This window comes from Phoenix dactylifera, chromosome 18, assembly GCF_009389715.1.
Source record: "Phoenix dactylifera cultivar Barhee BC4 chromosome 18, palm_55x_up_171113_PBpolish2nd_filt_p, whole genome shotgun sequence".
NCBI classification, from domain to species: domain Eukaryota; kingdom Viridiplantae; phylum Streptophyta; class Magnoliopsida; order Arecales; family Arecaceae; genus Phoenix; species Phoenix dactylifera.
In genome coordinates this window covers 2052326-2067138 of record NC_052409.1, presented here as the reverse complement: position 1 = coordinate 2067138, position 14813 = coordinate 2052326, and the positions used below count along the sequence as shown (strand labels likewise).

General features: G+C 37.0%; 1 protein-coding gene across 3 annotated transcripts; it reads left to right on the top strand.

Annotated features, from left to right (window-relative positions):
• Window positions 1-408: 408 nt before the first annotated feature.
• On the top strand, window positions 409-14189 carry LOC103698868 (phosphatidylinositol 4-phosphate 5-kinase 9-like). Of its 3 annotated transcripts, none has more exons than XM_008780932.4 (9): window positions 409-622; window positions 2054-3377; window positions 6992-7159; window positions 8794-8959; window positions 9946-10044; window positions 10237-10424; window positions 11923-12080; window positions 13405-13570; window positions 13764-14189. In XM_008780932.4, the coding sequence occupies exons 2-9, from the start codon at window positions 2110-2112 to the stop codon at window positions 14029-14031; spliced, it is 2481 nt and encodes an 826-aa protein (XP_008779154.2). In that variant the 5' UTR covers window positions 409-622; window positions 2054-2109; the 3' UTR covers window positions 14032-14189. The 3 variants fall into 3 exon arrangements, with proteins under 3 accessions (XP_008779154.2, XP_008779141.2, XP_038971272.1); XM_008780919.4 differs by having other exon boundaries at window positions 9934-10044; XM_039115344.1 differs by lacking the exon at window positions 409-622 and adding an exon at window positions 1368-1384 and having other exon boundaries at window positions 9934-10044.
• The last annotated feature ends 624 nt before the right edge of the window (window positions 14190-14813 follow it).

The window sequence follows — 14813 nt, the reverse complement described above, 5'->3', positions numbered from 1 at the left end:
ATAGTATCATGTTAATTATGGGTTGGACTTGTATGATGACTCTTCGAATCATATTATTATGCGAGTAATGCAAACAAAACTAATCTCATTATTTAAATTGTGCTTAATTTAAATATTTGATGATGCCAAGCTCATCCTAAATATTTCTTGGAATTTTGTTGCTGACTCCCAACACCATGATAGCTACACCATAAATGAGCGTAATGGCTAGGTTCAGCTCGAGCCACGAGGGCTTAAATCAAATCTTTTTAACATTTTGCCGCTTGTAGGACCTCAGAAAGTTTTTGCGAGAGTAAGGGGTGGAAGAGTAATAATTCACCACATTCGAAATTCCTTATTGGGTGGCCCGTGACAACCATGCACCCATTCTTGATCCCGAAGGGATTAAATAGCTTGGGGTAACTTTTTTGGAGCCGAACAACCTTAAAAACCCCTCCCCTCCCTACCTTGGCATGAAATAAAAAACGAACCCTCTCCCAGTCCCCAGCCACGCTTTCTTCCTCCACCCCGCTCCCTCAAAATCCCCGCTCCAAGAATTGCTTCTCTTCCTTCGCCGGACCGAAGCCGAAGCCATCGTGATCTCCTTCGAGAGCCATCGCATCGAGAGCTGCAGATAGAAATCGTAATCTCTCTCTGTCTCTCTCTCTCTCTCTCTCTGTGTCTTTCTGTCAGCCTGTGGATGTGAAGATAGTGATTGCTGTAGCAGATGCTAGGGTTTTGATTTGGAAATTTTGTGTGCTGGGGGTAAAGGAACTGTCACTTCGATTCCATTGTTTTCTTGGGACTTTCTTATGCGAGGGAGCGTGGGAAAACGATTCTTACTTGGTTCTTGAGAGGTTTAGACTGTTCTTTAACGGACCCTTGGGGAATATGGGAACGGGAGGACGTCTTCTAGTTGAGATTGATGGATCTGAATGTATTCTTGTGATTCCTTTTTTTTTTTATATAGTTATTTAAAAGCTTCTTAGGAGGATTTTAGGAACGGGGTAAATTTAGAGGTTAAGCTGGCAAGATTTCTTGGTCATATATAAAGTCGACTAAAATTATTTAAACAAGATTCCTCGGTTATTAGTTCACTGTTGGGAAATTGTTGTTATTTTTTTTCTGGGAGAGTAGATTTTTCTTGTTCCTCCTGAACCATGGCTATGAATTGGTTCATTATTGGAGACACCAATCATTGGCTGAGTTTCAATTTGGCATTTGCCCCGGACTAAAATAGACGTCCGGGATATTCATTAATAGTCCCCTTTCAGATGTTTTTTATGCCTCTTTTTTTCATATTGTATGGTTTTTGTAGTTAAATCCGTCTTGCTGTTTCTTGAAGACCAAACGGATGCTGAACTTGAACAATTTTGGGTTCCTTTGTTAGTTGATGACAAGAATGGTGAGTATGAGGATAATAATGTAGCAGTGTATTTTGAGCAGTATGTCTTGCAAGTAATCTGCTCATAAAAAGCAAAATAGACAGTTTATTTGATTCTTTCTTTCAGTTTCATAGTGTTATATGCTTGTATCATGCCAATGGAAAAGTAGGGCTGGTAAATCAGGGGTTGGTGTAAGCATTCTTGAAGATCTATATATTTTTAAGATACTGTAATAGCATAGGCTTCTTGGTGGTTCAGCTTGATGCCAATGCCAACCTGTGGTGGCTGGTGAGTATCTAAGCAACAGAACAATTTTTATTTTCAAGAAAATATTATACCACCCTGCAAGAAACCAAAACTTGAAGGTGCAATCTGTTTTGGAATAAACTTTTGAACTTTGACAAATAACTCCTTTTCATATAATCAAATAACAACAGAAATTCTGGACCAAAAAAGGGTACCAATATGTTGTTTGACTGTGATAGGAATGACAAAAATCATACTTGTAAGAGGGTGGTGCAATATGTATTGCACCAAAATTTTCTTTGACTGCTCAGAGCTCAACTGAGAAATCATTGTGAGAATGCAATTTTAATTTTGGATGCATAGCACCATTGCTTCATTTTTCTTTTAGCTGGTGTACTGTGATGCAGTCTTTGATATCATTTCTTTTCTTTCTTTTAAACTAGTGCGGATGCTCGAAGTTTAGATTCTACCAAGGAACGAATTCTTTGAGACAGTATGCATGTCAGCCCCTGGGGCGCTTGCTGATGCTGTGGAAGCGTCCTCTTGTTCAGGAAGTGCTAGGCTGTCCCATGACACTAGTTGTGTTAGCAACAAAGAGTACTTGCTCAGTTTTGCCAATGGACAGGATGTTCGTTCTTCCACCGCACAGATTGGTTTTCCAGTTGGTGAGCTTGTACTTCCAAATGGGGATAAGTATTCTGGAACACTGTTGGGCAATATGCCAGAGGGGTCAGGAAAATACACTTGGTCAGATGGTTTCATATATGAGGGTGAATGGAAAAGAGGGATGAGACATGGGCATGGGAAGATCACATGGCCTTCAGGAGCTGTTTATGAGGGAGAATTTTCGGGCGGTTACATGCATGGTACTGGCACATATGTTGGCCCAGATAATCTGACCTACAAGGGACGGTGGAAGTTAAATCTCAAACATGGCCTGGGATATGAAACATATCCAAATGGAGATGTCTTTGAAGGTTCCTGGATTCAGGGAGTGGTAGAAGGGCCTGGTAAGTATGTCTGGGCCAATGAAAACATCTATGTTGGCAACATGAAAAGAGGAAAAATGTCAGGGAAGGGAACTCTTACTTGGAAAAATGGCGACAAGTATGAAGGCAATTGGCTGGATGGCATGATTCATGGATTTGGAGTCTACACCTGGAATGACGGTGGCTGCTATGTTGGAACATGGACCAGGGGTTTGAAGGATGGAAAAGGAGCATTTTATCCAAAAGGATGCAAAATTCCAGCTGTACAGGAGCTTTATATCAATGCTTTAAGAACGCGAGGGATGTTGTTAGATTTGAAAAGGCAAAACCATGGGCAACGTATCCTTCATTCTTCTTCTATTGACATGGGAAACATGAAGGTCAGCGAGACCAAGGACTCAGGTAGTGGCTTATCTGGTATTCTTCCTAAAGGAAACCTAGTAAGTTTTGGGCAATCTTGCTCCCAAAGAGTGTCTCTGGAAAGGCGCTGGAGTCTCGAGGTTGCGATTGAAAAAGTTATTGGACATGATACGTCTGGAGAATCTGTTTTAGAAAATGATGAGAAGGTGGTAGATACAAATGTTCCAATCTTGGAGCGGGAATACGTGCAAGGTGTATTAATCAGTGAAATAGTAACCAACAGTGACTATCCAATGTTATCTAAAAAAGCAAAAAGACGTCAAAAAAAACTGGCAAGAGACATAAAACAGCCTGGAGAGACAATAATTAAGGGCCATAGAAGTTATGATCTAATGCTTAGTTTGCAGCTTGGAATCAGGCAATATTCTCTCTTCTGACCTTGCCTGTTTTAAAATACTGCACCTTTTTTTCTTTATTTATTTACATTCTTTCTGCATTACTTTATATTTTTCTCTCTTTCTCACCATTTGTATTGTAGGGATTGTATGTTGCATTGTTTGTTGACGAAATTCCTCTTGGGCTGACACACAAGTGATTATTGGATAGGTTTCTGCTGGTTACTGAGCATTGTTATATGATATTTTGCACATTTGATTTGCTTAAATTTTGTCGAACTCTTTGTGGTACTTTTATTTGTGAACTGCGACAAATTAAAGCTATTGCAGATAATAGGTAAATATAAACCAATTCTTAGTTGTTCCTTTGTCCACCAGATTACTTACTCTAGCATCCCGCCTGAAGAAGAAAGAAGCATACTTGGAAAAAGAAAATTGATCCTTGAGTAGGTGATGTTCTATAGACTCTAGAGCAAGGTCGGCGGAACCGTCCTGAACCGGGCCGTTCCGGCTGACTCGAGCCGTTTCGGCCGACTCGAGCCGTTTCGGCCGACTCGAGCCTCACCAAACTACTGGTGGCTCACCGGTACGGTTTCGGACGCCGGTGGAGGGCCGTGGGAGGGCGGCAGTGGCTGTGGTGGACGAGGCTGCGGCCAGTTCCACGATTATTTCTGCCACCCTTCACCAGCCTCTCTCCCCCTTCTCTCTCTCTCCCATGGTACCAATAATCTCTCTTGGCACAGGTCCGACACTGCTCGTACCGAGTCATCCCACTGGAGAACTGGTACGGTGCCCAGTATCGGTTTCTTCGACCTTTCTCTAGAGAAACACAATAATTTTCAGTGCTTGTTTGACACTAGAATAAGATGTCCATTTTGTGCGTAAAGAGTATGTAACATCATGGATGATGTTTTAGAAAGAAAAAAATTAAAGTAATGGGAAAGATGGTAGAAAAAAGTAGGAAGAATACTGTATGCATCAGTTAAAGGCACGTTTGTTGTTATAAGCATTTTACATGTAGCCGCTACTCCTAATGGTATGTTTCTGCTACATCTTGTAAACACAATTTGAAAAACCATTGTCTTATTAGTTATTACCACCTTGATGAGTCAGTGATAGCATGTTTTTATTTGTATTACAGTCATGTTCTGATTTTTTTTGATGAAACAATAACAAATTGGAGCTGGAAATCCTGTATTCGAGGTCAATTTCCTTTATTAACATGCATCATAACTTGATCTAAAGAATCAAAGCAAATTAACATGACCTCGAAGATAAGAAACTGAAAGTTTTGTTCTAACATAAAGGAATGTCATTCTTAATTTTGTTTCAGTTTGTTGTCGTGATTTCTATGTCTTGAGAAAACTGGAGAAGAAAAGATTCAATAGATAGGATTCCAATATGGGGTTCAATTATCACGTATCATCAAAAACATCACATGTAGCCTCCATAATTTCAGATGAATTGAATTGTAACGGAATCATTTATTTTGTTATGAAGCTGATATTGACCATGAATGAGAATGATTTTTATTGGAGAATGAATTGAATTTGGACAATGAATTGAATATTGATAAAAAAGGATGGCCCAATGAACGAGGCTCCTGCCAGTGCGGGTTTGGGGATGGTTAGATGTATGCCCTAGGGTGTGATGAGGCTGTTTCTGTATTTTAAACACGTGACAACCGTGTGACAATAGGGCAATCTTAACATTGCACTAAGGCTTGCCCTTAATTAATTAAATATTAATGTAAAATAAAATAAACATAAGGACATAAATATAATATAGAATTGGATTAAAAAAATGCTATAAAAAATGATACAAATATAAGAGTGAAGAAATAAGACGTGCTGGTTCACAGTTGTGGTCAAATCAATTTGATGTTGATGGATCCTGTACTAAGAGGGTAATTGTCTAGGATAAAGATCTGAAGACCCAATATGATTTTCTATAGAAATGCAAAGGAGGCTGAAACGATCTCTCACCTTGATTTTGGGTTCAAATCAAATGGAAAAGGTTATCCCCTGATTTGTGCTTAAAAGGTTATCCATATTGTTGACTGATCCTAATTCTAGACCTATTGGAGTTGGTTTTAGGTGCTTTTGGCAGCTAGTGGTGAAGTTTGGAGGATAGTACTGCTTTTTAGCCACAGTTCTTGCAAACTTTCTTCCATCTATCAGTTGGCTACAATAGTCTCGATGATGCCTGTCAAAATTCATGTGGTGTTGGGTTGGATTGCGGTCATCTTCTGATGGATGAAAGCAGCAACTAATATTCGGGTTGTGAAATCTTATGTGGATAATTGCATAACTTTTAGTTTGAGATTCACATTTAATGATGAGTGGGTTAACCACTGTTTACCACAATCCCAAGAAGATGCTTCATGACTATGATCCAGAGATGTCCTTGTAAATTGGGAGCAAATGCTATGATAATATAGTTTTGCATCAGTTCACTAAATGGTTGCAAACATGTGATACATAGTAACGTCAAACTGTAAGCCCTGTGATGTGAATTTGGAAATAATATGACTAATGGATTGCATAAAAACAAACATGTAATGCATTAATATAGAACTGATTATGCATTAATATTATCAGTGTGATTTATTTACTTGTAGAAAGCAGGTCAAACAATCGAACTTAACAAATATGTGTCTAAATTTATTGAGTTTTTTTAATTCTTCTCAATCTTTTCAGTTTGAATGTACTCAAACTTCCAGGAGTCATACATTGCAGTTCTAGATGTCTTGTTGGATCTCCAACAACTTCTCATGGTCTTTAAGTTTTACAATTTTAATATTTAGGTTGTTCTTACAACTTCTTAGATGACAAATGAATGGGAATGTAGGGCTTACAGAAATCTAGTTTAATGTAGTATTCTGATATCACGTGGATACTCATCATATCATATGATATGAAATTCTTCCGCATGATATTCAGTTTCTGAATTTGTCACCATGTGCTACTTAAGCATTCACATACTCCCCCTGCCTTCCCTCAATCAAGGAAACATTTTGCTTATAGTTTTGCTTGCAGGAGATTATTAGAAGACACTATGATTTTTTTTTTTCCCCTTTTCACTGTGATCCTCATGATCAACATTGTCATGAGTATCATTATAATTATCATCACTTTTATCTTCATAACTTCAATTATTGTTGATAATGAGATACTGATTAATGGAGACGTCAGTATGAAAGTCACAGACATCGGCTTATTAAATATGATACTATCTTTAGAAGGTTTCCTTGGCTAAATGGGCCTGTAAGCTTTCAAAAGTCATTACGTTTAAATTCACTGTTGTTTTTCTTGGTGCTCATGTTGCTAATTTTGGTGAGGAATGTTGGCTTATCTATATTGATTCTATCCTTAGATTGGTTGTTTGATTTTATGTATTAATATGCTTGTCAAGTGCTTGCTTCACAAATAGAAGTATTTGTACGATCCCAATCTCATGTTTAAAAAAGTTCACAATTTTTCTAGTATTGTTTATCATTAAGAAGTCCTACAAGATATATTGGCAATTTCTTTTGATTAAAAGCAGAAGATATGAAGATATACCTCAAGATATCTTGCCTATGTTACTGGAAATTTCCAGAAGACTGACACTCAGTATATCTTATTTTAATTCCCAGGTATACTGTAGGAAAAATTACCCCAATACAAAGGCGTGAAGTTCGTGCATCAGATTTTGGTCCTAGAGCTAGCTTTTGGATGAATTTTCCTAAAGTAGGGTCGCAGCTGACACCTCCTCATCATGCAGAAGATTTTAAATGGAAAGACTACTGTCCAATGGTTTTCAGGTTTGTAAGGAACTGCAGTCAACACCTTTTTCTGTTTGTTTATTCTGTTAGGATGTTTATTATTAACTACTTTCAAGGGGCTATCACCATTTTGTTCGCTAGTTGTATTTACTAACATCTGTATTTTTCTTTGTGTTTTCTTATATAAACTACTTTCTTATATCTGTGGCTATGCTAATTGCTTGGTATCTAAGTGTAAAAGTGTTCATTAGAAGTTATGATTGTTTTTGACCTTCCAATGTTTTTAGTGCATTAATGTCTTTCCTATTTATATTGTTATCTCTTGTTAGTTTTTGTTGCAGTTTGACTATTGAAATCTTAACCAATCACTTCATAAAAAGTGCATTTTTAAGAATAATTTTCAAGTTCCCTCACATAATATGTTCAACCACTCTGCTCAATTGCAGAGCATGTTATTTGTGTGTGTGTGTGTGTGTGTGTGTGTGTGAGAGAGAGAGAGAGAGAGAGAGAGAGAGAGAGAGAGAGAGAGAGAGAGAGTAACAAATAACTCTAATGGAGAATCCTGCTCCAATCGCCTCCCCCCCCCCCAACCAAATAAATAAATAAATAAATAAATCAAGTTTTAGGCTGAACCTAGTAAGTCCACAGACTATTTTGTCAGGGTTGATTGCTAGTTACCCTTCACCTTGAAAGAAGATTTCACATCCTTTTTGCAAATGTTTCTGGCCTTTCTGTTAATTTCAGACCATATGTCTGGGTTTTCCTTAAATGAACTTTTATGGGCTTTTATTGCATATGTGCATATGACGAACCTGTATTAGTTTGTTGGTCCTTTATCACGAACATCCTAATTAATATATTGGCAATCATCTATCTGTAGTGTTTATGTGAAGCCTGTATTATTTATTGCAAACACAGTATGCAAGGAAAATTCTATTTTATGGGGCAAGTGGATGTGCCTGATCTGCCTCTCTGCTTATCTCTTGTGTCTTAACGCCCAGATGCCCATGCGTAAGCACAGGGCAGTCAAAGACAGGAAAAAGTGGGCAAGCAGTTTGTGAGTGCGCCTATCGGAACTATAGTATTGTCTGTAGTCTGTACTATAAAGCATGTCACTGGAACTATGTGAGCATTAAAGTCTTTTGATCTGAACTGGTTCTAGCAGCCAGTCTTGAATGAGATAGCATCAGTGTACAGCTAAGTTTTATACTTAGATGTTAGTTATGTGACTCCAACAAACAACTAATACCGGGGTGGTTGGTTTGCTTGTTTACATATAAAATATTTGTGCCAGCACCCCGTTAGCAGATATGTCGGATTTCATATTAAGTTTTTCATCTAGAAAAAGGCCACAAGATCCATGCAGTTCTGACCTGGCTGACTCACTTGAAATTAGCTAGTTAATGCAGTTCAACTGGTTCTAGGAACAAAGCTTCCCTCGTCAAGCATATTTCTAGCTGGTCGAAAACAGAGCTGACCTCATTCAGCAGGCTGGTTTGGTCAGGCTTTTCTCACACTGCTTTGAAACAGATTTATTTTCTTATGTACTTATGTTTGGTGCATCTTCATTTCTGGAGGCATATAGTGGTGTATGTTTGAATATGATTGTACTAGACAAACGTGTCTTAACATAAGGTTTATTTGTATATATTTCTTTCATCTTTTGATTGCAGAAACTTGAGGGAGATGTTTAAGATAGATGCTGCAGATTATATGATGTCCATTTGTGGAAATGCAGCACTTAGAGAACTTTCTTCTCCTGGGAAGAGTGGTAGTGTCTTTTTTCTTTCTCAAGATGACCGGTTCATGATCAAGACACTCCGCAAATCTGAAGTACAGGTGCTTGTCTCCTCAAATATCATATAGATCTATATGTAGTAGGTGGACAATAGTTAAAAGTGGAATTTATTTCAAAGGAAAATCTGATTCCATGCTATTATAAGATACAAAAGCATCAATCTGTTTTGTATATACCTACTGTTATATTTTGTATGATGAAGTTATTATTCGAAAAACATACTTGGTGTATGAGAACTATGTTTCTGAATCTATGTATTCAGATTTCAGCCTTTCGGTGCCTGTCAGCTAAAAGCAAACCTAGTCAACCTTTTAGTTGTCAAATGAGTGTTGATCATGTTATGATGACAGTTATTTCAGAGATATGATCATTACTTTGGAGGATGGCCACCATATTTGTGATAATCTTAAACTTTTGCTGCAATAAAGACTGGCATCCCAAATTTTTGATTTCCCAAATTTTTGATTTCCCAAATTTATCATCTCTTCTGGATATCCAAGATTCTGTTCAATCCAGTTCAATATTATTATGTAATATACAGAAAATTAACTTGTTTTATTTGCTCTTAGTGCTAGTCTAATTGAAGGGAGACTGATATGCTTGATTTTATGCATCTTTTTTCCTCTCTTATGGTGATGCATAGCCTGGAATTTAGTTTTACAAATATTATTTGTTAGATAGAATATCCACTTCTATATATGTATGCTGATCCTTTATAATATTTGCTTCCTGGAAATGTTCTGTTCTTTGGTCAATTTGTCAGTTATCAACTCACTAGATGCATAGCCTGGAATTTAGTTTTACAAATATTATTTGTTAGATGTATCCACTTCTATATATGTGTACTGATCCTTTATCATATTTGCTTCCTGGAAATATTCTGTTCTTTGGTCAATTTGTCAGTTTTACAACTCACTAGCACATAAGCATATAGCTTTCGGATGATATTTTTGCGTGATTAGATTATTCAGAATCATGAACAATCTGAAGTTACTAATAGTTTATAATTGTGTAGGTTCTTTTGCAGATGCTTCCAAACTATTTCCATCACGTGCGTACATATGAGAATACACTCATAACTAAATTTTTTGGTCTCCACAGGGTGAAACCTTCCAGTGGGCAAAAGGTAATCCCTATGCTCAGTAAAATGTGCCTTAGGTACTCTAGTTGGTTTTAGAAGTAAGTTTGGCACATTATTGCCGCACTCTTGGAGGTTTGCCTTTCATATCTTAATAGTGATGTCATTCTTTATGGAGCATCAATGTTGCATTCGCAGAGTTAAAGCAGCTTTTCATTCTTTATTCTTTCTAAATGGCAGTTCCGGTTCGTAGTAATGGGAAACATGTTTTGCACAGAATTGAGAATTCATCGAAGATTTGATTTGAAAGGGTCATCCCTGGGACGCTCTGCAGACAAAATTGAAATTGATGAGAATACAACACTAAAAGATTTGGATCTAAACTACTGCTTCTATTTGGAACCTTCTTGGCGGGATGCTTTACTGAAGTAAGAAATGTTCTTAGAAGCATTATTATACTTTCAATATAAAGTCATTCATGCCCGTTATACTAATCTCCTTCTTTCTTGGGATGCTAAAACTATGTTACATTGGCTCCAAGAAAATAAGGGTAATGTGCTTTCTGCTTAGTTCTTTTCCTTAGTATGATGCTATGGTTCCCATATAACACAACCAGAATCTTTTTGAAGATGTTTCTGTGTTCAAAGTTTAGTAGCTTTTTAATTGTATTATTATTCATCTTATGTTTGCTTTTATTATCATAATATGCATGCATAATTGCATCTAGATAAACTCGAGTAGAAATAATGAAATTGGTATCTAGCCTTATAATTATCTATATGGGGAACATTTTTGGATTTTAGATTTAAAATAAAAGGTGCTTTCCTGAAATATGATTAAGAACATCCGAATCATCCTCCCCACGACATAGTTGATGCAAAGCAGAAATTTGAGATAAGGAATAGGAGAAAGGTTTTCTTTTTTTTTGGGGGGTTGGGGGGGGGGGGGGGGGGGGAGGGGGTGGATGGTAGGGGAGGGAATGGTTTTAGATTCACTGATAACAGAAATGTATATTTTACTTTGCTTTTTTCTGTGCAGTACAATCTATTATGTGCTATTGAACAATATGTGTCTCTCACATGTTCATGCCCCACCTTTCAGATTTTTATTGGCAAAACTGTATGACTGGATGACTCTTTTTTTCTTTGATTTTTTAATGATGTTTCCTTTTTTTTGTCAAGGATGTGGCACTCTTATTGCAATGAGATAAGCAACTTCTTAGTATGTTACAGATAGTGGCCTGACAATATGATAGTCAAAGCAACTGTACTTTCTGTGCTTATGAAAGACAACGTCGTGCTAGTCGAATAATATTCTTGTTATTACAAATTAATGGTGTAAAATTAAAAATAATATATTCTCGTATTCAAAGGTGCCCATGGATCCATGTGACATTTTGGAGTCAGTGCCTGCAATGGCTTGATATTCAACCTGTGTTCAAGCGGCAACCATTATTTGCTTTTTTAATTTGCCACGAGAAAATCGATTCAGCTTCTTCCAAATAGCTCTAATAATTGCAAGTAACAGAATACATAAACTGGCCAAACGAAAGTTATATGTTTACGAGAAGCCCTATTAATAAGGGTCTGCTTATTTGATACATCTAAGTTACAGATTGTGGAAACTTATTCAGGAACATGTTACTCTTCATGATTTGAATGTTATGTTGAGCAGCAACTTTCTAGCACCTGTTCTTCTAGGCTTCTAGAACCGGGATATGTCTGCCTAGTATTTGGTGTTTTCTTCAATTAAATGCAGTGCCAATAGCACATTAATTGTATGTAAAATTTTAGCATGCCATTATTGAGTGCAAGATTTTGGCATTTCATTTGGATGGTATTCCTATTGTTTTTAAATATTTTAATTGAATTATAGTTTCGTAGAACCTTCAGATGTTTGTCGTACTCTTATCAATTTCTCCTGCAGGCAGATTGAGATTGATAGCAAATTTTTGGAAACACAACACATAATGGATTACAGCCTATTGTTAGGTGTCCATTATCGGGCTCCCCAGCACTTGCAATCACGTGCATCCCATCATCGAAGTGTGACTGCAGACAGATTAACTGTCCTTTCAGTGGAAGGTGATGGCATCAAAATTTCTTGTAGAATTAGTTTTTCTGCCTTTATTGTTCTTATTTGTGAAGAAAAAGCTACTAAACTACCAGGAAAATAAGGTTCTTGCTTTTGAGTTGGGGTGAAGCGCTTCTTTTCTAGGATGAAAAACTTAGATGAAGAAAAACTGGTGTATTTCTTTGAGAGAAAATAGGCGTAATAGAAACTGAAAATTAAGTGATTTTTTTGTAGAGTTGCTAAATATTTCCAATCGAAAGACCTGTAATTTCGAGTTAACAGGAAGAGTTCCCAAAAACAGTCCAGTTTATATTATGCTTTAATAATAGGACAATCAATTATTTAATCTAGTGCTTAATGGGACCCACCTATGCTATCTACCTGGATTTCTTTTCCTGATATATGCACAATTTACTTCATAATGGTTTTTCATACTTGACTCTGTTTATCAAGTCTTATCAACATGCGTGCTTTGTTGGAACTGAAGAGATAAAGAGACATATATCAGGTCACGGAATATTTCAAAGATGCTTATATTTAGGGAATCTAAGAATTGTTTTGAAACCTTCACTGAGGTGAAAAACACCTAACTTTAAACTTGGAAGGTTGTGATAGCCATTGACTACTTGCTCAAAATATGGTATTTCTGTTAGAAGATTTCAGATATTATTTTCTAAACTGCTCGCCAATATCACAAACTGGCTCAAAATAAAATCTGGAAATTAGTTCCATGTTATATTGGATTCTAATATGCAGAGAGGTTAACACTATTCCTAAACTACCAGATTGCTGAAGCTTCATGTATAATGTCCACACTGTGTATTAGTGTTTTCTAATTTTCTGCTTTTTTTTTTGCCCAATGATGATGACAAAGTATCTCTCATATAGCAATTGTTCATGATGCATTTGCATATAAACATAGATGTTAGTCTTCACTTGTAGTATGCTTTTCTTTAATCTATTACTATGCCGCTTCCAATTTCTGGACATGTTTGAGATTGAAAAATGGAGTTTTCTGGCTCTAGGATCATCTTAAATCTATTTTTGGTTCTTGAATCCATGTATTCCTAGAAAACAAAAGGATTTTCTGTATCCTAGAGAATAGTGATCCTTCTAGTGCTAGAGGTTACTGATACTTTTAATCATTTGCTTTATTGTGCAAGTTGTTAATGGTGATAGCCAGGTCATCATCATGTAAAATGCCAAATATAATATTACTAAAAGCCGTCTGGTATCTATTGCTTGTGTCAATATGCATAGGTCTCTTGCTAAAAGCCTTGAATCACTTTGCTTGGGAAGTGATTATAAGTTTCTTCAATTATTATTCAATTTCAGATGTCCAAGAGGATGAGATTTTTAGCTACCCGCAGGGCCTTGTTTTGGTTCCACACGGGAGTGATGAAAACAGTGTTGTTGTGGGTCCTCATATCAGAGGCAGCCGTTTAAGAGCATCAGCCGCTGGTTTTGAGGAAGTGGATCTGCTGCTTCCAGGCACAGCAAGGTGAGCTGTTTTATTCGCAATGTTTTTTAGCAACCCTCTCGAGCAGCTTGGCGCATCCATACCGTGCAATGCTTTCCATGAGAAGCATAACCCAAAGGCCACAGGCCTTGTGCACTAGGATTAGTTTGTGATATGATGGTTGTCCTCAATATTTCATATTCGACAGCCTTATTTTAAATGTTACTTTGCCCAGGCTACAGATCCAGCTCGGGGTTAACATGCCTGCTAGAGCGGAGCATAGTCCAGCAGAAGATAAAACCCAGCTCCATGAAGAAGTGTACGATGTGGTTCTCTACTTGGGGATAATTGACATTTTGCAGGAATATAACATGACCAAGAAGATAGAACATGCTTACAAATCCATTCAATTTGATTCCCTTTCCATCTCAGTGGTGGATCCTGAATTCTACTCGCAGCGATTTTTAAGGTTTATTCAGACAGTTTTCCCCGAAAATCCCTAGCTTGTCAAAAGTTGCATCTATTTTTGGCAAAATCCTTATGATCGGCTGGCTGGCCTAGATTATGTGCATAGTGAAACAGTGCATTGTATATTAGCTGATGTAAATATTTTTGCAGAAAATCAAGTTAAATAATTTATCTTGTTTTTTTATGCAACCAATCCAAGGACCAGAGCTGCCTTTTTGTGCATGCTGTTAACAATTATAGAAGGTGCAATAAATTTGCGCTGCTGTTTTGCTTTCTGCTCAAACCAGAAAAGGTACAGGAACCTGAAACAATCGGGAGGTTGACTGTTAAAAACAAACAAGCTACCAACACAATTATTAGCGTGCAGGCTAGTTAGGGGATTCAGAATGGCAGATTAGTGGAGTGTGCGTACCCGGTCCAATTCATGCACAAGTTTCTGATCAATGCTCAAAATTGTGTTACCTGGAATTACTGAAGCACTTCCCTCAGTGATCTGATAAATACATCATTTCAATTTCTGCCCCTACCACTTACTTTAATTTCTATTCCTTGGCGTGGATGCTTAGAAAAAAAAATCACTGGCCGCGGGCAAAATAATTGAAGGTTCTTTCTGTGTTCAAAAAACCAAAAGTGAACTAGATTGAACATGTGGAATTGAACCGTTGTATTTTTTTAGTTGTTCATGAAATCTTTAGAGCTTTTGGTACCAAAGATCTATTTGATTTAAAGAAGAGTCAAAATAAAAACAAGTTAAATAAGTTACGGAAATGCTTACCTTCAACATGAATCTCCATGTGGTAGATCCCACTTTCTCTTG

What these genes read in the sequence shown, in the direction of transcription:
- LOC103698868 (XM_008780919.4), top strand. Translation starts at nt 2,110, where the DNA reads ATGTCAGCCCCTGGGGCGCTTGCTGATGCTGTGGAAGCGTCCTCTTGT. An exon ending in TACTGTCCAATGGTTTTCAG is followed by an intron (nt 7,160 to 8,793) that starts GTTTGTAAGGAA and finishes TTTTGATTGCAG; the next exon opens with AAACTTGAGGGAGATGTTTA. An exon ending in TGGCGGGATGCTTTACTGAA is followed by an intron (nt 10,425 to 11,922) that starts GTAAGAAATGTT and finishes TTTCTCCTGCAG; the next exon opens with GCAGATTGAGATTGATAGCA.